This window comes from Hoplias malabaricus, chromosome 10 (assembly GCF_029633855.1).
Source record: "Hoplias malabaricus isolate fHopMal1 chromosome 10, fHopMal1.hap1, whole genome shotgun sequence".
NCBI classification, from domain to species: Eukaryota; Metazoa; Chordata; class Actinopteri; order Characiformes; family Erythrinidae; genus Hoplias; species Hoplias malabaricus.
In genome coordinates, this window is record NC_089809.1 from 16,611,609 (window position 1) to 16,639,311 (window position 27,703).

Below are 27,703 nucleotides of genomic sequence, written 5' to 3' on the forward strand. Positions count from 1 at the left end.
GTCAGAGAGATTAGCTCATCTGTATTTGTGTTGCTTGTCTGTGTTTGTATTGGTTGTCCTCTATTCCTCCATCAGTGGACACAGGACATTTTGAGCTGGATATTTTAGGATGATGGACTATTCTCAATCCAGCTCTTACACTAGGCCTGGTTTAAGTGAACTGTGCTGGGGCACGGTTGTTCCCCCTCCCCATTTCCCCCCACTGATCTGTGCTCACACTTTACTTTAATATTCCGAGTATGGTTTCGTCATCAGACTCTGGCTTTATATTTCTGTAAAGGCTCTTTTACACAGAGCCAATGCATATCGGAGCACTGATTACATTCTGTGCCCGGGCACTGGACCCATTTGACACTAGTCAAACAAACTGGAGTTTGGGGTCAAACATGCCAGGGTATGGTATGGATTGCCTATTGTGAGTACACCCTAACACGACCACCACGACCAAGTCAGTGTCACTGCAGCATCAAGAATGATCCACCACCTAAATCATACTTGCTCTCTTGTGGTCCTGTGTGGGTCTTGAGTATTGAAGAGCAGAGTGAAATGGGGAGAAGAAAAGTATGCTGAAAAACATCTGCACTACAGTCTGTACTTGTTGAGCTACAATATGCTCCTGTGTTGTCAGTGAGGGTGATACAGGATCAAAACAATGAGTGGAGATACAAGGTAGGTTTTCTTAATCCAGTTATCCTTATGTGTATGTGTGTGTGTGTGTGTGTGTATCAGGGTTCCCTAACAGGCAAGAGTTAAAACTTTTGAGGTTTGTCTTCTAATTGTTGCACAGGGAATTCCTAATTTTTCACCGCTACTGATAGAATACCAGCGCTCTTCAGATGTGAAATTGTTGAGACAAAGTGCAGGAGGGTTTACAGTGCAGATTGCTGGCCTCGTACTCAGCCACACCCATTTCACCAGACTAAAGCTGGTACTTAATAAGTGTTTCACACCAACCTCAGCGTAATGGCTTTTTCCCCCGCCACTTAGACGGTGACGCATCAAGTACGTTGGCGTTCCAATTACAGAACGACTACAGCGTTCTCCTGCCCTCGGGAGTTTGTACTTGTACTTTATATTGAGAAACAACCTATGTAAAATGTATAAACCCATTGTGACTGGGGCTTAATGCTACTGGTGCCAAAAAAAAGCAAACCAATCAATGAGTGCTGCCCCTATTTCTGGCCACCTGTTTGAACCCACCGCTGTCACTTCTCTCATGGTGAGTAAAATCAAATAACTGTAGATAGACTTACCTATATACATAGAGTTAATAATCATAATCATTGTAAAAATAATAATGTGATTAATGCAATAGGAACTCTTGTCCTGTACTGTATGGAATTGTTTGAGAATGACACACTGGCCCTTGCCTTTGCGATGTTGGTTGCATATGGCCCTTGAAGAAAAGTAATTTGGGGACCCCTGGTATATATCAAAAGGTCATGCACAATTAGCCTTTGACCTTCTTGGTTTCTATGTATTTGCCCTGTAAATCATGTCTGTGACAGGTGTAATGGCATACTATTGGCACATGATTCATCCAGGAGTTACCCTCAATAAACATGTCTGTGACCTAGCTGGGCCTACGATTCTTAGCTGAAGAAACTCTGCACTACATCAAATTTTATTGCTCACAAAATCTAGGTTAAATGTGGTTAGCTCTGGTTCCTGTATATCCAAATGTCAGTAAAATTTACATTTGTTCTTTTGGTGTATACCCCCATGGACACAAGTGGTTTTTGGGCACTGGTTGTGTGGCTCATTGGTTAACTTACTGTCAACTTCACACCATTTAAGAGTCAACACAAAAAGCACACTAAGGCCTTTTACATGTAATATATGATGATTTCCTTTCAGAGCATTGCTGTAAATCTTAAGGATCCAAAAGGGGCCAAACTTGTAACAGAGGTAAATGTTTGACACTGCTAATATTGATTCAGCCTAATATAGTTTGCCTGTTACTTATTTGCAAAGTTGTTTATGGATAAAGACTTGCAGACTCACAATTTGTCTTTATTGTTTCACTGCGTTCGTCAGCTAGCCAGAAGGTGTGATGTTCTAATGGAGAACTATCTTCCTGGGAAGCTGGATGAGATGGGATTGGGCTATAAGCATTTGAATGAAGTGGCCCCTCAACTTATCTACTGTTCCATCTCAGGTATTCATACTTGTAATTTGAACAAAATACATTTTAAACATACAGTGTGGTGTTCATAATTTTACAGTAAAAGGTTAACTATAGAGTACATTTCATTTAACAGAGATGTAAAAAAAAAACATTTGCATAATGTAATTATGTAAGTCATAATTACATTAAATGTAAGTCATACAGTTTTTCACACTACTATGGAGAATTGTTTTATTTGGAGGTAGATTTGGTGTACTTAAAGCTCAATTTATTGCTGGAGAAGAAGCTGTTTTTCTACACAGAGATTTGATAAATGTAGGGAACTATCAGGTAACAATGATTTATGTTTACATGGATTGGTTCAGCACCCTCCTCTCTCCAGCATATTTTAAAGAGTATACTGGCTTAAAAAGCCACTGAAACAGATGTGGAATATGGATTGGGAATGCTTTTTAAATTCACTCTTGAGAGAATGTGGCTACACAAAAATATAATATTCAATCAGTTATGTAAATCTTGAATTAGGGAACTTAATCAGGAAAAGTGTTCAAAAGGACACAACTGTGATACCCTAATATTGGCTTTATTGGAAGCCATCCATATTGATGTTTGAATGCACCTGGGGTTTGTGAAACGTGAAAAGTAAGTTTTCTCTCTGCTTCTATGTCGTCTTCATTGAAAAGGAGCAACATTTTCTTGCTCTGTTACCAGGCTAAAATTGTTCTGTTACCATGCTAATTTGGTGCGGATGGGATTTGTCATTATAATGGCTGCCATGGGACTGGTTTCTGGTGTCTTGCACCCATAAATTCAGGGTCAAGTGACACACATGAGAGATCATGTTTTTTGTCCACATTGCACACATCTGAAGTCACACATACAAAATGCTCACATGAAAACTCCAGGAGTCATTCCACTTTGTTTTTACATTTTTAAGGAAAAATTTAGTGAAACAGTACAGTTAATTTCTAGTTACAAATAGTGGCGTGTCAGTTCACTCTGATGGTGAGTGTGAGTGGGACCTCCCTTTTCTCTAAAAATATGAACTACAATGAGCAGTTCCTGCAGATCTCCAGTGCTACCACATATCAGATTTGTTCTGTTTGATTTTGATCCGATGATAGAAAAGCCACTGAAGAACATGGAACTCGTTATCACATTCATTAAACTCGTTTGAGACATGGTGTCATATGCTGGAAGTTGCTATTACAAAATGGGTAAATTGATCACTTGATTAGGAACACCTACATTGTATCCATTTTATCAGCTCCACTGACTATACAGGTGCACCACATAGTTCTCTGCATATTTTCTTATCCCCCATTTCATCCTGTTGTTCAATGGGCAGGACTACTGTGCTCCTGTATGGTCAGAAGAGGTGTTTCTAATCCAGTGACTGCTCAGTGTACAGTACAGTTCTACAGAATATGCATAAGGTATTTGTTGTTGTTGTTACGGTTTCAGAAATGTTTTATTTTTTTATTAAACAATTGTTATCTTAATACTACTGCTTATATCTGTGATGTATGCAGATGTGCAATAATAAAAATAATTGCCGTAAAAATGCATTAGTTGATTTGCAAGGTATTAGTGAGAATCATGTAATATTAACTCTAAAATATATTGGCCTTACAGTACAGTATACTCTCACTTAACATTGGGTCAGGTTTGTGACAGTGTTTCTCGTGGTGTCATAGTAGAATGCATGCAAATAATTGTTCATGGATTTCCATTTCCATTTTTGCTTCTTTTCATGTGAAGGTCACAATTACGTCTAAATTCTGTAGTCCCCCTCCTCCCACTTAAAGACCTGGAGGCATGGCCCATGAGACCTCATTAAACTGTGGATGGTGGACAGTTAAACTGAAGTGATTTACTTTACTCATCTTGACCTGTTTTAATTTTTCTACTTGGGGGAAGTTTTCATGCTGGCTTTATGTGGGTCTGTAACCCATGTAGAATATTGAGACGAGCGTGATTGTGACCTTAGCCAGATGTGAAGTCAACCCAACAAGAGCAGGTTTATTTTTAATAGAAATTATGCATGCACAATATTGTGTATATCTGTCATTGTCCACAGTCAGTACTCTGTAATCTAAAGGGACTAATAGTTTGTTTTATTAACAGCTGATGGCTAGGATGATTGTGATCATTAATGTTTTTAATCAGTAGCATTCTCTGGATTTTAAAGAATACTTTGAAACACATACTGCTATTAGTGGTTTGAGGAGCCAGCAAGCTGAATGTTGGCAAAGTTTAAAAACAACAAAGTATGAAGACTAGATTTATTACATTGTTTGAAATATATGCAGACTCGAGTTCATAAACACAGGATGCAGGGGAGAACATGGTGCTTTTTTAAAAAATAAAAATTATGTTTAGTTTTCACAGAATCCTATGCAGTACTTTGTACAAATAACTAGAAATACTCTCTAAAACTGTTGTCCATAAGAAATACACACTTTTGTTAATCAGCCAACACCTTCTCTCTTATGTTTCAAAATAATTCAGTTGCTCAGTAATATTTGGCCAGAACATTTGCCAGTGGAAATATAATATAGAATAAATAATAATATATTATAGAAATATGTTAGGTGTACAAATAAGTTTTAAAGCTTTTTTTCCCCTCTCCTCCTCCTCTTCTGTTTGTGTAGCATATAATTAAACTGTAAATTCAAACACTCACCCAGTCTTTTGTCAGTTTAAGGTAACTTTGTAAGTATTAAAAATTAAATTTTATTGAAGAACATAAATAAATAAATAATAATCACTGCATTTGTTATGAGGAAAAAGAGCATTGATTTATTCTGTTCTTAGGGATTATATTGTATCCAAAAGTGCATTAGAGTTTTGATTTAGAAGATTTACAGATGATTTTTTTTTTCCAACATTAGCTATTGTGAAATATATATATATATATATATATATATTTTTTTTTTTTCCATTTGTTTGTTTTTTAATAAAATAACAATTGTCATTTTAATACTGTTGCCATAACACAGTTAGCATAAAATGACAAAAGAACAGGAGAATGTTTAAAATCCATCCATCCATCCATCCATCCATTATCTGTAACCGCTTATCCAATTTAGGGTCGCGGGGGGTCCAGAGCCTACCTGGAATCATTGGGCGCAAGGCGGGAATACACCCTGGAGGGGACGCCAGTTCTTCACAGGGCAACACAGACACACACATTCAGTCACACACTCACACCTACGGACACTTTCGAGTCGCCAATCCACCTGCAACGTGTGTTTTTGGACTGTGGGAGGAAACCGGAGCACCCGGAGGAAACCCACGCGGACACGGGGAGAACACACCAACTCCTCACAGACAGTCACCGGGAGCGGGAATCGAACCCACAACCTCCAGGCCCCTGGAGCTGTGTGACTGCGACACTACCTGCTGCGCCACCGTGCCACCGTTACAATTATTTGTTATACCAAAAATGTTTAAATTTACTTGCACACCTAATAATATTGAAAACACTGCTACATTTTATTTTACACTTGTTCTGTTTAGGTGGAAGTTGCACCTTGAAATAACAGTACCAGAGAAATCAGCTAGTTTGTGCACAAGTAGGCAGGGTGGGGACCACGTTATAAACATTTATTTAACCTATTTTCTAATGTGATTTATTAAGCATTAAAATGTGTACGCATCCTTGGAGAGAGAGGTAAAATCACATAATTCATTTTTGGTTTTAGTACCATTCTGATTTAGTTGCTGCTCCTTACTCTATAGGTTAAAGTCACATTCAGGTATGTTGGCAGACACCTATAGCTGAAGTGTCTGCACATGACTTATGCACATATTCGCAGATACAAAATTATAAATCAGCAATGACAATAAAATCAATGCATAGCCATATGCAGGTAGAGGAAATAGACTCATTAACTTCTCCCCTAACAACACCCACACACTCCAGTCTTGCTTGTTGACGTAGTAGTGTTTTAATTAGGGTTTAATTGCAGGCCACAATGAAAAATGAAGGAAGACATTTATTTAGGGGCAGGTCATGTTTCACCTACTTTGACAGCTTTAATGAAAAATCCCATATCAGGATGTCTTCACATGATTTATTTTCAACCCCTGGTTGATTGCTTCAGCTCCAAAGGGGCAAGATAGTTGTCCAGTTAAGATTTTCTTTTCCTCTTTCCATGAAAGAGCAAAAGCTGCATTGCTATGTCTGATACAGTCATGGTTGGAGGGAGGTTAACTAGTTAGGGGAGGCTGCCCTTGGGGTCACTGAATTTGAGAAATGTTTTTCCTTATGTTCTGATATTATGTTCTGCTGGAGTTTTTAATCACTGTCCACTCTGTTAGACACACCTGCCTCATTAGTCCATCTTGTAGATGTAAAGTCAGAGACAGTAGCTCTTCTGATGCTGCAACCCTGGGGGGTTTAAAATTTCTAGTAGCACTGCTATGTCTGATACATTCGTAACAGCACAACACACCCCAACCACGTCAGCGTCACAGTAGTGATGAGAATAATACACCATCAAGATCATACATGCTAAGCGGGGGTCCTGACCATTGGAAAAACAAGATTAAGTGTAATGAAAGCAACAGGCCTACTCCAGTCTCTAATTGTAGAACTACAAAGTGTTCCTGTAGTTAGTGGAACTGGGAGAATGGATAGTAAATGTAAAAACAAGGAGGTGGTAAAAATGTTATGGTTATTTGGTGTGTATGTGCATACTTCTAGTTATACCAGAGTTAGATATGACCCTGCAATGTGATTGGATGAAAGATGTTCCAGGAGTGCCATTATTACACAATAATTGCACTCTGACCAAAGCTCTTCAGGTGTCACTCCACAAAACACATGTAACCTAGCAATGACGCCAGCACTTACAAGACTGTGCCTGGACTTTGTCATCCAACGGGGAACAAGGTTAATTTTCCCATTTGTGTGCCTTATTTTGAACAGAAAAAAGAGTTGTGGCGCAGTAGACTCTGCTTTCTGATTTGTAAACAAAAGAAAATTGCTAAGTCTATGTGGTTTCTGTGATTGTGTTTAATTCAAGTCGAGGTGTATCATTTTTCTCCGCTACACTTGTTCACCAGATCTACGGAACAGCTTTGGAGCAATACTCTAAAATACTCACTTTACTTCACATTTTTTAGTGTATGACATATATCACTATGGCCTGAATCCACTTTAAACAATGGTTAAAGTCTGACATTATATTGACTTGTGTTTGTCTCTGCTTCTGTCCTGATTTAGATGGGTTTAACATCGCACAAGTTAAAGATCCAGAGTTCGTTGAAAAAAGCAAAAAGGAATGCATGACGGAATGGAACTATTTTTGCTTGTGGAGGGTTGATAAACAGACAAACCAATTTTAACTTCTTTATCTTAAAACCTAATATAATAATAAACGGCGATAACTTATGGTATAATTGCAATAATACACTTGAGGTTCGTGCTATAACGTGATATGTTGGCGCTGGTGTAATGATCTTCGGCAATTGGCCGCAGCACACCAGTGCCAATATCTTATGTTATAGCACTCCCTCATTTTATTGTGTAATTATAAAAGTTTAGCTTAATACATATACAGAAAATTGATTAATATAATTGAATAACCATACCCATCCTTAATACAGTCAATATTCGCTGTCTTTGATTTAATTTAATGGTTATATTCAAATGTGAACACAGTTAAGTTATAAAAAACAAATGTCTTTGACAAGCTTTGTGGATGCTGACAAGTTTTTAGGCACGGTGGCCTGACAGGCTGCCACACAGCTTCAGCGGCCTGAGGTTGTGTTCAAGCACTGCCTTGTGTAACTGTTTTTGAGGAGGTGTGTTCTCCCCATGTCTGTGTGGGTTTCCTCTGGATGCTTTGATTTTTTTTTTCACTGTTCAAAAACCAGGAGGTTGATTGTCCATAGGTGTGAGTATGTGGTGCCCTGCAAAGGACTTGTGTCTCGACCAGATTGTGTTCCTGCCTTGCGGCCAGCGATTTTGGGTAGGCTCCAGACCAACCCCAACCGTGAACTGGATAAATAATTACAGACAATGAATTAGTGAATGACAAACATTGGTCAAAATACCACAAGGAAACAGCCTCATGCACACAATTCTATTAATAAGGGGAGCACACTCAAAATGGCTCACTTATGCCATGTTTTATAATTAATGCAGCCCACAGAAATGAGGGGTCTTATTTCTTGGTTTGTGTAGACTTGAAATCTGCAAGTGAACTGCAAATGGGTTTAATGTCTTCTTTAATCTTTGCATGTCAGACAGGGCATGACTAAGCATGCATCGGTTTCAATATATGATAAACCAACATAACATCACTGTAATTAACATTTTAGTTTTTTTTGTTCACATAATGTGGACCCTTTAAATCTTGTATAACTTAACCACACAGTCATTTAATGATTCTGATTATTCTGTGGTTATTTATTTATTTATTTTCTAGTTAGGTGCTCATTAGAGCATGAGGCACTCACCACCATGTCTGAATAGCGCCACACATTCAGAAAAACACCATGCGACACATGAGTTTCAGGGTGTTAAGCGTGTGTGTGGTTACAGAACGCGATGCCGCACACTGTTTCATTGTCTCTTCTGTATGTTTGAGGTCTCAGGGCCCATGAGGACTAAAACCTCCTCCTCCACAGAAGCAACCATGCCCTCTCTGTCATTTCATTATTCAAGCTTAATTCCTTTACAGCACATTAAAGAGAATTAAGTGGCGTCTAGGAACCCAAATGATTGTCGACACGTGTCTTTAGTTAGCAAGAGCCTCACATTTAAACACACTGTGGTTTGAGTTAGGATTCCTTTTGCATTGTGTCAGAGTTGCCACAGCAGGACCTGAACCATGTTTGATGAACATTGGCAGGATTGTCCGTTATTGCTTATTCTTTTTTTTTGATGCAAATATATAGAGCAGGACAATAATTCAATAACAATATGAATCACAATATAAAATGTTTCAATAACAATGACATGATTTTTAAAAACACTTTCAATATTTCATTATACATTCATAGCATCTGTTACTGATTATTCATTACAGTGTATTGCCGTCTGTTCATTACACTCAGTTTTAAAGTTAGTTTAAATATATAGTAATATTGACAAAACCAAGAATCTGACAGTCATGTCATGTTTCTTGTTTGTTCTTGGCAGTTTTTCTGTGGTTATAATATTGTTCGTATCAATATTGGAAATGTATTGTATCAACTGACATTAAGAAATATATTGTGATATAAATTTTGACCATATTGTCCAGCTCCTCAAATAAGTTGGTTTTAGCCTGTTTTTTTATATTTATACATAGATTATGAGGACTATAAAATTCTACGAGCCTTTTTTTTATATAAATGAAATGGGTCTTAAATATAATTGCGTGGTGTTATTACATTGTCAAAGCCATCTTAGAATTCTTATTGTCTCTGTTAAATGTATTGCATTTTTACTGCTCCTCCAACAGCATTTTACAGCACAGATATTTAGAAGACAAAGGCAAGTACAGTTACTTAGGCTAGTGTCCAAATCAAGTCTCAAGTCAATATAACCTACAAAACATGTTTATGGTAAGTGTAGCATTAAAATAAATAAAATGTGAAAAAAAACTGTGTGGATTTTATGTGGACATAGTGTGTGTGTGTGTGTGTGTGTGGGTGGGGGGGGGGGGGGGGTGGTTCAAAACCCATTTCTTAGAAACTTTTGGACATTTTGTAAAATGCAATAAACAAAGGTGGTGTTTAACTGTGCCTGACATTATGATCAGACACAGCAGTGCTACTAGAGTTTTTAATTACAGTGTCCACTCACTGTCCACTCTATTAAACATACATACATTATTGGTCGGCCTTGTAGATGTAAAGTCAGAAACAGTAGTAGCACATCTGTTGCTGCACACTTTGTACTGGTCGTTTTCTAGTCCTTCATCAGTGGTCAATCAACTCTGCCCACAGGATGTTTATGATTGGTGGACCATTCTAAGGCCAGCAGTGACACTGAGGGCTTTACTGGAATTGTAGAGCTACAAAGTGCTTCTTTATGGTCAGTGGAGCTGAAGGAATAAACTGTGAGTGCCATAAAGCTGGTTAACCCATGAGTCCAGTTTATATATATATATATATATATATATATATATATATTTATTTATTCCATCTTGACTGTTGCATGTAACTAATGTCCTTTGTGATTCTAATTTTGGCCCTGTCTGAATAAACTGCCTTGAAGAAAAAAAATGAAGCTTAGGTTGAGGACTAATTCTCTTATATATATATATATATATATATATATATATATTTTTTTTTTTTTTTTTCTCTCAAACATCTGATTCATGGAAAACAAACTGCAACTCTGCTTTGCTTGTAGTCTTTGAGGGTTTATTTTGCTTTGGCAGCCTTGGCTTCAGCCCTGTTCTGTTCTGTAGGCCGTGAAGAAAAAAAGTGGCTTGTTTTCTTTCTCTGTGTTTAGCTTAACTAGCACATTTCGAGTGGTGGGTTTTCTGTCTTTTTTCTTGAATGGAGATCTCTTATTTCGGGAGTTGCTTAGATTTCATGTAGCAACTTTAGTTATAGAGTATAAATAATATTGGGTATTGGAAATGGATATTAATGAATCTATATTTGATTTTGTTAATTGGTAATATAATTATATAAAATTGGATGATGTGCAAAAGCTTACAGCTTGAGGTTGTCATGAAAACCCTAGGTGACTTCTTTTATCTACAATCTAAAGTATGCAGCCTAAGATAGCCAAAAGGGGCAGATTATATTTGTATGAAACTAGTCATTTATAAAATAACAGAATCTGATTTACTGAAAGAGTTCGTGATGTGAAACCTACTAAAATGGAACAAAAAGAAGGGGAAATAAACACCAAGTGCCCACACACAGTGATTTAGGCAGGGCAGCTCAGGTTCTGAGTAAACTCATACTCTTTCCAAAGCAATAAATGCAATACTAGAACATTCATTTCTGTAGACTCAGTTCCTCAGAACTTAAGATAACATGCTTTAACTGTTATAGCAAGACAGGAGTATCAAGATCTTTTAACTTATCTTCGATACTAGGTGTCACCCTAATTATAGATGAGGTAGTTGTACAAGTAATGTGTCTCTGTGATTTCAGGTTATGGTCAGGCAGGACCCCAGTCACACAAGCCTGGGTATGACTCTATAGCATCTGCTGTATCTGGGATGATGCACATCACAGGCCCTGAGGTGAGAGCAGCAGTATTTCACTAGTAGCAGTGAATTAACACCCCTAATATATTAATGTATTAGGTGTACAATTTTTTTTGTGTAACATATAATTGTAATTCAAAATTCAAACATTCTCCCAGTCTTTTGAAATTTTATGGTAACTGTTGCATAGATTTAAAGATAATAAATATATTTTTATTCACAAAATAAATAAATAAATAAATGTGTGTGTGTGTGTGTGTGTGTGTGTGTGTGTGTGTATACACACCTTTATACATACACAGATCAACCACATTATGACCACCTCCAGTATATCATACATTTATATTCTGAGCATTAGCTTTTTTATTATATATGGCATGGTGTTAAATGCACGACTAATTTTAAAGGATGGGGATCCAGTAAGACCTGGCGTTGCTATGACGGATCTGGCCACTGGTCTGTATGCTCAGGGAGCAGTAATGGCTGGCCTTCTTCAGAGACAGAAGACTGGAAGAGGCCTGCACATTGACTGCAACCTGCTCTCCTCTCAGGTGAGTCTTATCACTTCTGTGTTGTGTGATTTGTCCAAGTTCTGCAAACATTAAGTAAACTTATTTTAGGCTGTTTTACACACAACTAATGAAAACCTGTGTTCACCGACATGAGGTCAACATTTACTACAGTTTATGACTGTAGATTATAGACTTTAGATTTTAGATCATTTCAGCTGCTGTGTCACATTTATTGTTTCATTAATATTTGTGGCCCTCGTGTGACCCGGCATATGCTGTGGTACGCTCTTATGAGTGCCAGCCTCAATATATCTAAAATAAAATGTATTAGGAAATCAATTACATTTTACTACCTTTCTTTCCATGATTGTGGCCCTATTGGCAGATATGGCATTAATTATGAACTAACTATATGAACTGCAATAAAATGACTAATGCCATAATCTGGAGAATTCTTTAGCAGATGACTCCGGACAGTGCTTGTAGGTGATAAACAAAATCAACACTTAATCAACATTCAGATGAATAAAGGAAATGGCAAAGTGAAAGCTCCAGATGTTACAATGTATGTAGCATCTTTGAGAATGAGAGTTTGAAGTTTATATTCTTGTTTATGTGATTTGAATTTTCTGGTTTATGTTAATTCTGCTGTTCAGTGAATTATAGAACATTTTTTAAAAATAATTGTTGCCAGTGTAGTTTGCTGTTGCCTGTTTTATTATTTATTTATTTATTTATATTTAAAAATATGTATTTATTTTTATTTTCAGAAAAGTTTACAAAATATTAATAAATATATTTTACAATGATGGTGAGTGGTAGGGCACATAAAACATAAATGTGGACAGTGGGGCTAGTTGGTGTGATTTTAAAAAGGTTGGTCTATTCAAATAAATTCACCCTATTTTTTTTTGTAAAAATTCTATTATAGATTTCTGCATTATTGAGTGAGTACACAGATATTTTAGACTTACTTTATCAATAATAATAATAATAATGTCTGTAAAGAAAGCGACTTATTAAAAAACAAGTTTCATTCAATAAAAAAAAAATGAGGCAGATTCTCCAAGACACTAAAATTACCATCAGATGCCTTTATAAAACTGTATAAACTGTACCTAGGACTAATATTTAAGAACAAAAAGAATCAAATGATCATCATGTAATACTGACTAAAACCTTTAATAATAATACTATTACAATTTTTGCACAGTACTGTATACACATAAACACATTAGATTTCTTTTCAGTCTTGTGGGTAGAAAGTTAGAAAGTATAAAACTGTGCCTTGGAAAGGGCATAAGTGGAAAAACACATACTCTCTGTTAATTCTGTCTGTCCAGGCACTGCAAGCAGACAAATCTGGCACCAACATTGTATTGACAGTGAAATCAACAGTGGAGTGTTAAGTAGCACACGGTTTATATGTCCATTGGCTGAAATGGTCATCACTTGACAGTATGTTGCCATGATCCAGGATAAGAATTTGCTTTAAAGCACAGTTTCATTAGGTGCTCTAGCAATATGAGTCAGAAAGGTGACACTGTTGCAGTTGGTGAAGAATTTATGTTCTGTTTGTGTGTTTCGCACATTATAAACAGGATGTGCCATGTACCTGTTCAGGCTGTAACTGAGAATTGTGTATTGGTTGAACTGCTTAGGAAACTTCAGTTCCATCTGCAGCTTATTTTAGCTAATGGTATTCTTTGTTTACATTTTGTTTTTTAAATACATGGTTTCCCACAGGAAATCGGTTAGTCAAGGTGGTAACTTTGTTGACACGATGGGTTGAGTCTAGAGTGGACTCACAGACTAAATCCGTTCATGGGTCGAAACTGAACGAATTGCACGAAACTAATTGTGGGGTTGGGGGCAGGGAGTGGATGATGTTGTCAAGGCGGCCACCATTAACTTTAAAGCACTGCTGGAAACCCTGAAATAACAGGTTTTCTTTAGTTTAGTCAATACCAGTTCTGCTCATTAGCTTGGACCTGGAAGGGGTATCTGTTCCACCACAGAGTCGGTCTCTGCAAATGAATATGCATGCAAGTGTTGAATTTTGTGTGTTGTATATGATTTTACATCTACGAGATAGACCAACCATGTAGGTATGTCTAATAGATTGGACAATCAAAATTCCTGTGCTTGGAACTGCTGTGTCTGATCCACTTATGAAGGGTCAAACAGTGTGTGCACAGCAACACATGTTACTACAGTCTATAATTGGAGAACTACAAAGTGCTCCTGTATGGTCCTGTATGCTCAGTGAATGTAGAATGAAGGATGTGGTCATAATGTTGTGGTTGATCTATGTATATCAGCCAGTTTTGTGGGGTTTTTTTAATCGCACTGCTCACTTGCTCAGATTTTATCAAAAGTGATATAGTTTTCAGCATGAGCATGCGTTTAAATGGAAATGTGAAGCCTTTATTTTAGACAGGGGCTCATCATGCTTAAAACATTTTTGCAAATATGGTTGTTTTAAATATATTTACATATGTCGTTATTTGTATCAATGAATTGATTTAGGGAATTGTGAGAAATCTTTGGTTTCTAGGGCTTTAGCAGTGTTTATTCCTGTTAATAAATGTTAATCCTGTTAGTTTCCTTGTTAGTATTTCAGTAGTTTGAAATTGTATTATTATTGTTATTAATATTATTAATACTACTAATGCTACTAATAACAACAATAAAATAATCCTGCAGCTGATTGACGCTTATGTCTAACGTGAATGTAAACCAAATGGGAAAATATAATGCAGTCTGACAGGCTTAGGAAAATAAAGAAATAAACAGATTTCAAAGCTGACCAAAAACTAACCGCAGTGTTTAAAAGAGACATCTGAATGACAAAGTTCTCATGAAACCAGTTGGTAACACTGAAGTCAAATGATTCCATCTGAAATCTAATGATGACTTTCTCATGAAAGTAAGTGGAAAGTAAGAACATTAAAGAAAACTGATTCTCCTTAGAAATTCAGTTTGCATGAATTTGCAGTACTGATATATTTTGAAGGGCTCTGCACCGGTCTTAAAGTGAATCATACATGAATGCCGGCATTCCTCATGTTCATTTGACTTTTATTGTTTCCATATAGACATACATACTTCATTCATTCAACACAGACATTAAATCAAGCATGCACACACACAGAAGCATACTTAATTTTCAGAACACTGAAAATATTTTTTCTTCACAGAACATCTGAATGCATTTAGGTTTGACATGAAATAGGAAGAGAGTCAAAATAATTTAAAATGTTGTTTAGTTTGAACTTGGAAAGGGAAAATCAATAGCTCAATTTACTATATGCTTTCATATTTTAATATTTTTTTCCAATAATTTTAATTGAATACATGCCATATTTCTAATGTAACCAAGACAGCATGACACTTTAGATTAATTGATTTTCCCTGTTTTCTTCTACCAGCAATTTAGTGGTATTTTTTTATTTTTATTCTAGACATTTTTAATCAAATACACACTTGTCAAGATGTTTTTGAAAGTATTAAATCTTTCTTGAAGATGACATTTTTACACATACTTTTTTAGTGATGTGTTTAACATTTATATGGCCATAAAGCAAACATTTTGCTCTTGAACTTGTGTATCAACTCTACATCACCTCTAAATAAGGTACCTAATGATTCATAATGTGTTGTTTTTGTAAGTACATCTAAATAAAAAGCTGCCCTTTGAAGATGATGCCCTTGGAAGGACGGATACTGAGGTTTATGTATCGGTCATAGCTCTGCTGTCAGGACCCTTCATATAAAAAGAAAATATAATAAAATAAAAATGAGGTGCTGAAAAGTGTGTGATCAATGTTTTCCATGTTCTTGTCACATTACTGACACAGTGCCACTGAACCATTGTACAGAACTAACCACTGAAAGCCCTTGCCCCTTGGATGATACTAGTTCAAATGAAGGATGCGGTTTTTGGAAACAGTTCCCATAATGTGATTGTTTGTAGCTCTTCTGTTGTGGTTTGTGTGAATCTTTCTTGGTACCCCCCCCCCCTTCTCCTTTTACCCTTCATGAGTTTTTAATTGTCTACCCTTTTTTTTTTTCTTGCTTTGTCTGGATCATTGTGCTAGATTTTGAAGTTTGGTGCTTTGAGGGTTGGTGCCATGAAGAGAAGCCTATTATAGTTGTTTGTTTATTCATTCTGTTCGTCTTAGAATAGCTCAAAAGGAAGTGTAGGATGCATCACTTTAATATGTGGTCTCGTCCAGCTGTGGAATCACGCTTGCTGTGGTGAGACCCCTGTGTACCCAAAGGATAAGTGACTTGTCCACCATATCCTGCCCAACATTACATATTCCATGCTACTCCCTTTTGGTCATTGTAATCTAACCTTCTTTGTTTTATGGTGACCATGCTGGAGGATGTTGTACATGCATTATCCCTTAGATAATGAGAAATTAGAGCAGGTTGAGATAGCATTTGTTACTAATACATCCCTCTATTTAAAATGTTATTTTATTAATTTAGTTATTTATTTTTAAATAACGCCCTGTGAAGGACTGGCGCCCCCTCCAGGGTGTATTCCCGCCTTGCGCCCAAAGATTCCAGGTAGGCTCTGGACCCACCGCGACCCTGAATTGGATAAGCGGTTACAGATAATGAATGAATGAATGAATTTTTAAATAACATGTGGTGGGGCAGCACAATGTCACAGTCACACTGCTGTTGGTTGTGGGTTCAAGTCCTGCCCCGGGTGACTGTCTGTGAGGAGTTTGGAGTGTTCTACCTGTCTAGGTGGATTTCCTCTAGGTGCTCAGGTTTCCTCCTATTTGCCAAATCAGAGGGTAGCTGGATTGGTGACTCAAAGGTAGGGGTGTGTGTGTGTGTGTGTGTGTGTGTGTGTGTGTCACCCTGTGAAGGACTGGCGCCCCCTCCAGGGTATGTTCCTGCCTTGTGTGTGCACTCAGTGATTCTGGGTAAGCTCCGAACCCACCACAACTCTGAATTGGATAGGCAGTTACAGACAATACAGAATGAATGAATGAATTCATTCATTCATTCTGTATTGTCTGTAACTGCCTATCCAATTCAGAGTTGTGGTGGGTTTGGAGCTTACCCAGAATGATTGAATGAATGAAACTCCTTGGCGGTAGGGCCCCGGGGGTGGATGAGGTTCACCCCGGGTTCCTCAAGGCTCTGGATGTTGTGGGGCTGTCTTGGTTGACACGTCTTTGCAACATTGCGTGGACATCGGGGGCAGTGCCTCTGGACTGGCAGACTGGGGTGGTGGTTCCCCTTTTTAAAAAGGGGGATCGGAGGGTGTGTTCCTACTATAGGGGGATCACACTCCTCAGCCTCCCCGGTAAGGTCTATGCGGGGGTACTGGAGAAGAGAGTCCGACTGATAGTTGAACCTCAGATCCAGGAGGAACAATGCGGATTCCGCCCCGGTCGTGGAACACAGGACCAGTTCTTTACCCTCGCTAGGATCCTGGAGGGTGCATGGGAGTTTGCTCAACCAGTCTACATGTGTTTTGTGGATCTGGAGAAGGCATTCGACCGTGTCCCTCGGGGTATTCTGTGGGGGGTGCTCAGGGAGTATGGGGTACTGTGCTCTTTGTTACGAGCTATCCAGTCCCTGTACAAACAGAGCAGGAGTCTGGTTCGTATGGCTGGCAGTAAGTCCGACTGGTTTCCAGTCGGAGTTGGACTCCGTCAGGGCTGCCCGTTGTCACCGGTTCTGTTCACAATTTTTATGGACAGAATTTCTCGGAGTAGCCAAGTGGCGGAGGGTGTCCGGTTTGGTGGTCTCAGGATTCCATGTCTGCTTTTTGCAGATGATGTGGTCTTGTTGGCTTCATCGAGCCGGGACCTCCAGCTCTTGCTGGACCAGTTTGCAGCCGAGTGTGAAGCGGTAGGGATGAGGATCAGCACCTCCAATCCGAGTCCATGGTACTCAGTCGGAAAAGGGTGGAGTGCTCTCTCCAGGTTGGAAGTGAGATCCTGCCTCAAGTGGAGGAGTTTAAATACCTCGGGGTCTTGTTCATGAGTGAGGGAAAGATGGTGCGGGAGATTGACAGGCAGATCGGTGCAGCGTCAGCAGTAATGCGGGCTCTGTACCGGTCCGTTGTGGTGAAGAGAGAGCTGAGCAGAAAAGCAAAGCTCTCGATTTACCGTTCAATCTACGTCCCAACCCTCACCTATGGTCACGAGCTTTGGGTAGTGACCGAAAGAACGAGATCGCGGGTACAAGCGGCTGAAATGAGTTTTCTCCGCAGGATGTCTGGACTCTCCCTTAGAGACAGGGTTAGGAGCTCGGACATCCGGGAGAGACTCGGAGTGGAGCCGCTGCTCCTCCACGTCGAGAGGAGCCAGTTGAGGTGGTCCGACATCTGGTTCGGATGCCTCCTGGACGCCTTCCTGGAGAGGTGTTCCGGGCATGTCCAACGGGGAGGAGGCCCCGGGGCAGACCAAGAACACGCTGGAGAGACTATATGTCTCAACTGGCCTGGGAACGCCTCGGTATACCCCCGGAGGAGCTGGAGGCAGTGGCTGGGGAGAGGGAGGTCTGGGTTTCTTTGCTCCGACTGCTACCCCCGCGACCCGGACCCGGATAAGCGGTGGATAATGGATGGATGGATGAATGAATGAATGAATGAACTAATAACATACGGGTGTCATGAAGGACTGAGTGTATTCCTTGACAGGAACTTGAGTGTTCTATAATTGAATTCTTGGATTCATAAAGTAAATGGTTGGTCTTATATCCAAAATATTGGATAGTTGCTTCTGACTTTACATTTTAATTTGATAACTCAGCTGCTACTGAACAAAGGAAATGGAGTTGGATGTCGATTTGAGCAAACATTTTTAAAGTTGAGGTGGATTTGTCATTGTGTGAAACTGTGTGAAAAGTTTTACCGCTCCTTAGATGTAATTCCCGATATTAGCTTGAAGCTTGTTGGAGAATGCCAATATCTATGCAGTTTTGTTACTGTTTTTATCCTTATTAGCAAATAAAATATTTCAAAATACATGTGTGTAGTATGTTTTTTAAGCACTGATATCATATGAAACTTGGGTTGCACATGGAGTGTTGAGTGTAATGTGAATGGACGGACTCCTGGCTTCTTGAAGAGTCCTATTCCGGAAGCTGTGATATTGTGAATGTTTGGCTGGTTGTCTTAATACAGGTTGAGTGAAAAGGTTGTGAACTTTTGCTTTGCTTGAAAGTACACTCTGCATTAACAAGAAATCTGCTCCCATTTGGTAGAATAAAAAGCAGTTGCAGATCAAGGCTAATCTTTTTAATGTGATAATTCAATGAATGTGGACATTGCCATGCAGTGTGATAGTAAAATAAAATGATGCTATTTGAATGCAATCTTTCAGTAGGTTCAAACCAAAGTGAGATTTGGAGGTTTCATCGTTGCACCAGCTGTAACTTTTCAGTATTATACATGATCTATTAATGTATGTAAAAGAAGTGTGTAATAAGGAAGCTTTGAATATTCATAACACACATCATTGTCATTTTCATATTTGACAGTATTTGGAATAACTAGAATAAAAGATGAAAGAATATATAAAGTGGCCAGCTTTTTTTAAACACAGAGATGAATATGATGGTCAACAAAAACCTGAATATTAGGTGCTCAGTGGAACAGAGCAGCTGTGATGTGATGAATAGCTTTAATGCAAGGCTGTATGCCAGACCGTCTAGCTTTGGAGGTCTGGCTGGCCTTGAGAAGGAGCTGGAGATGGGCCGTGTTATTGGATACTTCATCGTCCCTCACTGTGTCAAACCATCACAAACCTGCTTTAATCTCTGCACGTTTTAAAGAGCTTCAGTTCACATTGCAAAATATTATTTCAGCTGCCTAGCCTCTCTTTCTTGCTCTCACCTGGGCATCATAAAAATCATACAGTGCAACAAAAGTACTTTTTTCCATATAACTAGACAGTTACAAGTTAATAAATGAAAAGTAAGCCTTTATTTCTGATAGCTCCAGAGGTCTGAGCATAGTAATTTCCTGGGTATTGAGGTGGTTGTTTTAACTTTTGGTTTTACAAAAGACGCCTAAGGATTCCAAGCGCAGCAGCTTTTTAAAAAAATATTTATGAATTTATTTATAATTTAAATACATATATGCCACAACCACATGAAACTAACATGCCAGCCATGCAAGTGTTCATTGAACTCACAAATGAGTGTATTGATAGATGCAGAAGTTTAACTCTTTGTCTCTTTCTTGCTCTCTCTTGCTCTCTCTCATTCTCCCTCTCTCTCCCTCAGGTGGCTTGTCTGTCTCACATTGCTGCAAACTACCTCAATGAAGGAAAAGAAGCAAAAAGATGGGGAACGGCCCATGAGAGTATTGTTCCTTATCAGGTATGAGGAGAATGTGCTGACTGTCTATACCAAATGAAATTTACAAAGTAAAACCAAAAAAAAGTAATCTGTTAAGTAGGTTACTTAGAAAAAAATAATAACACAACAACAGTTATTTTTATAATATATATTTTTTTCTTCCTGAACTGATAAAACATTTTTTCTTACATTTTCTCACGTACAATATATGGACATTTTACTGGTGTTTATTTTCACATGAAAAATGTTTATATCATATTATATTAGTATTTATATTGTATTATATGGTTATTTCTAAATTATTATTATGTCAGTGGCTTAAAATTGTGATAAAATCACAATAATATGTTTTTTGTCTCAGTTATTTCTGAGAAAATATATTGAAAAAAAGGCTATTGTGACAAGCTCCATTAAAACATGTTTTAAAACCTTTCAGAATCACAAAATCAACTCAGATAGTTCAGAACAAAACACAGATGACACACAAAGCCAGCCAATGCCTAAACATTACACAATGGTCTTTACACACATACATAATAATTGCAAACTTTGTGCTTTTGGCGAAGCAGAACAAAAGACATTTATTTTGGAATTTTACATGTTTTTGCATATATGAAATCATGTATTTAAAGTTTTATATGTATACAAGAAAACCAGCATAAAATAAACACATGAACTGCAATATAATTGTATAATGTATTTTAAATAGTCAGTCATTCATTCTTCATTCGACTGAACCCAGCTTCATCCAAATAGATATTTCTCATCTTTCCATGGGTTCCATTCCAAACATTCTCTAAACACACTGTGAAAGTAAAACAAAATAATTATTTTTGACACAGTAGGACAGACTACGTGTGTGTACACGTGCTGCTTTACATCCAGTGCCGTGTATATGCTACAGTACTATGTAGTGTAATTCTCTTTTACATCTACCGTTACTTTCACATATTGATTTCATAGCTCTTTCATTCTTTACGAAATGTTCTTTGGTGGTATTTTGTAAGTTGTTTCATCTGTATTTGCAGTTGTTGTGTTTTATACAGTCAGATTGCTACCATATAAACAATGTATCTGTCCACTCTTAGCCATCCAAATAGTTGTTAGTTAATATTATTAAAGAGCTATGTCTGGTAAGACTGAAACTGCAAATTATTCTAATGTTTTAGGCTGTCTCCTGTGTAGAGGATTGATCGAGCAATTCACTAAGCCACTCTCCTTTATTCGTTTACAGTTATGGTCAGGTACCAAACACACATTACTCTACCTGTTATTTCTCTTAACGTCCTGACTCACTGTGCTTCACTCACAATCATGCCAATGACCGAATGGACAGATGGACAGGTGCAGATTTCTTTTTCTTTTCTTCTATAGTGTGCTAACACCAATGTATCATTTGTCTTTAAACCTCTTGACCAGTGTGTGCTGTGTGAGATCAAAGTGCAACATTTTGCAGAACCTATTTTAGAACTCTTCTTCAGATCTGAAATCTGTGCTAACTGAATGAATATTGTTTAAGGTTTTGTGAAATGAGTGATTCATTTGATTAAATGAGTTTTGCTATTTGATAGTTTTGTTCTGAGAATGGAATTTAATTTAAAATTAATCACTCAGAAAAACAAATAACACATTGTTCCTGGCTGCCTTTTATTTGGACACATAAAGAGATGATTGATTGATTTTACTAGAGCAGTTGTCACATTCATTCAGACATTTCAACTTTGGAACTCTGTGCTTTACCTTGTGTACTCCTGTGACAAGCACCTTTCAAATATTTGCTAAGGATTTATTTATAATGATTAATTTTATCCTTGCCATTAATAATAATTTCACATTAGCTGTAAATCACTCTCACTGTCATTCAGTGGTTCACCTGTGTTCTTGTTGACTCTGTCTGTCTCCATGCTGGCTGCCTTGGTTGTCCTGCATTGCTTGGACCATTAACTTAGGAATAAGCAGAAACTTTCAGCCAGAGCAAAGCTGACAGAATTACAGTGAGCTATGTGCGTAAGTCTCTTAGCCTGCAATGTTTAAGCTGGCGAAGTCTGGTGCTTTAGCTGCCTGAGAACTTGAGAAAGAGCGTGTGAAAGACAGCTGGGTTTCAGCTTCATTAGCAGCTGCGCTCTCATTTCACTTGATAATATTTATTTAAAAAAATAATAATTTTATTTATTTTTTTATGGTTTTTGGTTTGAGTTAAAAGCATAAACACTGTTGAGTAGATGAAGGCGCATCGAGCACAACACTACCAAAACACATGTTGAAATCTCTCAACATGTTGTAGCCACAGTTGTACACCTTCCATGAAAACCAGAAGTAAACTGTTGTCTTTATTTTTCTCTTTTCTTCTTTGAGAATGGTTAATGGTTTGATCTGTCAAAACATCCTAATTGTTTAAGCTTGAAATTAATTTAGTGTTCTGATAGAAAGTACACAAAAATTCTGCCTTAAAAGTAATGACCTTCACATATTTTTTAATGGTTAGTTAGCTTAATCTCCCAGGTGGAGATGTACAGATTTTTTTGAAGAGCTGCTGTATTTGCAATGTTCTTATTTTGCCATTATGCATGTAATGTCTTCTGGGAATTGTGATGACCTATGTATATCCTCTTTTTTTTCTGATTATTATTTTATTTTTTAATTACTACACTGATCAGCCAGGTCAGCAAAATGACCATCTTGTTTCTACACACATTGTCTATTTTTGAGGTCCACTTACAATATAGGGCCAATTCTACAATTAGTGTAGTTCAAGTATTGCTCTGTATGCATTGTTAGCAGTGTTTGCAAACTCCTGCAGCACTATTTTTGAAGTTCAACCTAAAGTAACATGCCAGCACTACGTCAGTCTTACAGCAGTGCTGAAAATGATACACTACTCAAATCATCCCTGCTCTGTGGTGGTCTTGTAGGGGTCCTGACTATTGATGAACATAATGAAAAGTGATTAAAATATATGCAAAACATTAGATGGGCCACAGTCTTTAATTGGAGAACTACAAAGTGCTCCTCTATGGTCAATGGATCTGATAAATTAGACATTGAGTTTAAAAACATGACGATCATATCAATGTTATATTTGTGTTTATTCACATAATATATATGTATGTTTAAATCAACATTTGAACTTTTAACCCTTTTATTCACTTATGATGTGTAAATCTTTAGTTAATGTTGCAGATCTGTTTGCATTTACAGTTAATACAATAACAGACACTAGAGGTCAGGTCAAGCACTGAATTTGTATTAAACACTTCATTGTTCTTGCCATAAAATCATGTATTCCTTTTAGTTCTTGGACTTGTAGGCAGCATTTAAGTGATGGATTGGTGCATAAGTCTTGACATGATGGCCACCAGGCATGATTTGACACCACTGAACTATTTAGTGGTATTGCCATATGGTCTTATATTCTCTGTAACACACTTTTTTTCTCCTTTTAATCTTTTAGAGAACAATTTTGTCTGTTGTGTTCAGACATGGCAGACATACTCAGATTCATCACTCAAAAGAGTGGCTTCAGTGCTGACAGCCCATTCATGCTGCTCTCACTATTGTATCCCTACAGCCTCTGTTTGGGTGAAAGGTTAGTGGTGGTTTGGGTGATGGCTGTTTTCTGTTTTGAGCTCCATAGGCATTGCCTGGGTTCTCCCGTTGGAGCGGAAGTATGCTGGTTAACCAAGACTTTAGTGTAGAGGTTACACTGCTGCTTTGGGTCCCGTGGCCGTGGACGCTCTGGGACCTCCTATTGGAGTGAACTGTTGGCCTCAAGGAAAGTTCATGCCATTATAGAACTTTCAGTGACTTTTCAGGGACGTAGGGTGTTTTATACTCTCGTCAGCACCCAACACAAAGCATATGGATAAACAAAAAATAAAATAAAGCATTTTATGTGAAATCAGTCAACAATCACAGTCACCAGAAGGCCAATTGTTGAAAAAGTGTATGCTGTAAAATATTTTAGAAATGTTTAAGAAATATTAATTTGTTTAAGGCTTTTGTTTTTAGTTTATACATACAAATTGTACCTGTTGTCCTTATTATGTATTTTGTCACTCTACAAAAAAAACATTTATCTCCAAAATAGTAACTTTATAAGAGAAGGAAGAAAACCTTCTTAACATTAATTGGATGTCAATGTAAAAAAATGTATTCCAATTATTTTGGAGCATTTTTATTGGAAAACCTGTTAATTTCCCTTTTAAATGGGGCCACATTTATAAGGAACATGCATTTGTGGGATGAGCAGTAGAGCTGAGTATGTGGGTTGTGCCCATGAAAAATTAGCCAAATCCTTTCTGCCAATGCCAAACAGCCTTTTTTGACATTGACTGGATGATTGAAGTTTGAAGAAACAAGACATGTTGGCAATTTAACAATTTATTAATTTAACAAACAAGAGCCACAGAAGCATGTGGAAGAACCATACACAGCCACAACAGTCTGGCATCTCCTCCTCATGTTGGGCACCAGCCTGGTCACCCATTGCTGGCATGACATCCTATTCTTCCACCAGCATTTGTCACAAGTCAGCCAACGTGGTTGTGTTGGTCACTCTGGCACAAACAGCACGCCCAAACTGATCCCACAGGTATTCAATGTGCTTGAGGTCAGGACGCTGGCAGGCAGTTCCATCCTCTCCAAATTCTGGAGGTAGTCTCTGATAAACCCTGCTCTGTGGGGGGGAGAGTTTCCATCTTGGAGGATAGAGTTTGGTCCCAGACTGTGTAGATATTGCATTGCCATTTGTTTCACAATTTCATCTCAATATCTCTCTCTGCATTGAGATTGCCTCCAGTGATGACAAGCCTAATTTTTCCAGTGAGGAAAATGCCGCCCCACACCATCACACTGCTTCCACCAAAAGATGTTACTCTATCTGTGCAGCAGTCAGCATAGCATTCTCTTGTCCACACTTTGACTCCATAATCCAACTGCCGTAGGCAGAATCTGGGATCATCGCTGAACATAATGTTCCTCCACATGTTCAGGTTCCAGTGCACGTGTTGCAGACACCAGCGCAAACAGGCCTGATGGTGAAGGACAGTCATGGCAGGCCTTATGGCAGACCGATAAAACAGGAGATTGGATGCGTGCAGTCTGTTCCGGATTGTCTGGGCAGAGAGGAGTCGGATATATCACCCTGCAAACATTGACTGCAAATCTGTAGAAGAAGCCTACAGTGCCTAAATGCTGACAGGGTGAGGAAATGATCTTCTTGTGGTGTTGTCTTCATGGGATGCCCACTTCGCTGCCTGTCTCTGACATCCCCCATTATATGGAACTTGGCCTTTAATTTGGAGATTTGCAGAAACTAGCTTGAAGTTGCCCTATCGCACGAGCCCTATCCAGATCAGTCAAACATGGCATAACGATTCTTGGAGCAGACACCTACTGACCACAGTAGCAGGGCCCATGCTCACAGGTGCTGCCAGTCATGTGCCAATCATACTCGGCTCTATGCTCATCCCACAAATGCATGCTTCTTTCAAATATAGCAGCATTTAAAAGGGAAATTAAACAGGCTAAACGGTAAGATTCATTGCCAAGAAGCTTTCTTACTTTTTGGATGTTTATTTATACATCCACCAATTCAGCCATCTATACATCCATCCTTTTACCATTTCAGTTTTCTCCCCTATCATTATTTGTCACCAGTATTACCCTAATATGTAGTACTCATTAGTGACATTCTACCAACCCAAGGATTGAGCCAATTGTGTTCTCCAGGACTCTTACCATTAGATGTCTATAACGTCACTGTGCATTAAACCAGCATTCTCTTGATATTAAGGCAAATGCTTAGACTAATGTACCGCTCGGGAGTTTATAAACAGTTTTATTTTTGCTGATGATCTCAACCATTTGGCAAATTTTGCTTATGTATTAGATCAGATTCTGTCTGTGCTAATCTTGAACAAAATATAAAATGTTATGGGTCATACTTCGTACTTTTTAAGAAGCTTTCTGATTATTGGCCAAGATGTAACTTGAGGCTATTCCCCCATAGTGTTTCTGGGTTCAGTTATTTTAGCAGTCTTCCTTAGTTCCATTCTCTAAAGGTCTGACTGCACATGATCAGTCCTGGATTTTGGGAGTGTTAGATACTCAGGTTTAGTTCATCTTGGCAGTCTAAGACTTGTGGAAGACCCCAGCATTGTGTGAAAATGTATAATCATAAGAAGCCTGAAGGTAGAGTTAAAAAATAGCGGACTGTTAAAAACTTCACCATGATTAGGTGCAATTTATTTAAAAACCTTTTTTTCCCCAGTTCCTGGTGTTATTAATTTTTTTATTAATCCCTGTTGAATCCCACTTGTTAATGTTGCAACAAACAACAGCGTCATGTTTTCTCTCAGATTTAGCATTTGTCCATGCGAGACAATGATTCATTGAACTGTAGTAATATTTTACCACATTTAATGCATTTGAAATAAACAGCCATTGAAGGAAAATGTATATATCATATACTTATCTTCATATTCTTCATTCATGCATTCGTTCATTCATTCACTGCTCTAAATTAAGCCCAGTTGCCTGTTGTTAGATAGAGCTGAGAATCCATATTAAAATATCTTGACCTTTCTGTTGTTCATTGTGCTGCCAAATAACAGTGCACGTTTTCCAGCCTGGGCCTACAGCCAGCCTGCTGCCCTCCACTGGCATGTGTTTTGTTGTTTCCATGCTATGTATCTTGTAGATGAGATGGGAATGAAAGGACTACAGAATCCCCAAGCCCTTTGTTCAGTTTGAGCTCATTATTCTGATGTGTTTATCAATCAGGGTCAGCGGAAGGCTGGTGCAAACTGCCAGTATTTGGTAGAAAAACAAAAATGACCCCCCCAAAAAACTCTAAATGAACTTTAATTAGACTACATTCAAATAAAAGCTCAAATATAGTGTATTAAATTTCCTGCTTGTCAGAGGTACTCTGGGCAAGGTCCTGTGACCTTAAACAATTCAGACATTACCAATATTATGTAGAACGTATTGTGTCTAAAATAACATTGTGTCTTTGTTTTGTGGTATTTTTGGCCATTGATGTCACCTGCCAGACATTCCTACACTGGCCTGTAAGTGCATAACACATGACAAACCTGAACACAATTACAAACATGCATACAAAGTGAAACACACTCAAAATATAAACAGACACACACACACACACACACAAACACATATATGGTGGACCAAACCTGCCAAAACTAAAAATAAATAACATTTTATTGAGTCATATATAAATTTAATTTCCTCCAAAAATAATGATGATAAATATACAAAAAAAAAACTCAGAAGAAATAATAAAGAAAACCTTACATAAATTAAAATGTCTGTTTCCTGCATGTATATTGAGTTTTTATTTATTTTCATTTTAATATTTACTATTTATTAATTTATTTCTGTTATTATGTATTATTATTATTTTTTTGCATTCATTTATTTCCCATATATTTTCAGTTTTTCCTTACTCTTATATGGTAATAAGGGGACTGTTCATCAATTATATCACAGAGAGTCTAAACATTCTTCTTGGTTGATTGACATATAGTATT

At 37.8% G+C, this 27,703-nt stretch overlaps 1 protein-coding gene across 5 annotated transcripts in view; it reads left to right on the plus strand.

Moving 5' to 3' along the window:
* The window catches only part of sugct (succinyl-CoA:glutarate-CoA transferase), a 104,635-nt gene that overhangs the window by 2,700 nt on the left and 74,232 nt on the right, over positions 1-27,703 (plus strand). For all 5 annotated transcript variants that reach the window (XM_066683953.1, XM_066683955.1, XM_066683957.1 and 2 more), the window contains exons 5-9: positions 1,858-1,908; positions 2,038-2,158; positions 11,243-11,334; positions 11,706-11,849; positions 20,076-20,171. In XM_066683953.1, the coding sequence (XP_066540050.1) occupies positions 1,858-1,908; positions 2,038-2,158; positions 11,243-11,334; positions 11,706-11,849; positions 20,076-20,171 (504 nt within the window). The remainder of the gene's footprint in view (positions 1-1,857; positions 1,909-2,037; positions 2,159-11,242; positions 11,335-11,705; positions 11,850-20,075; positions 20,172-27,703) is intronic.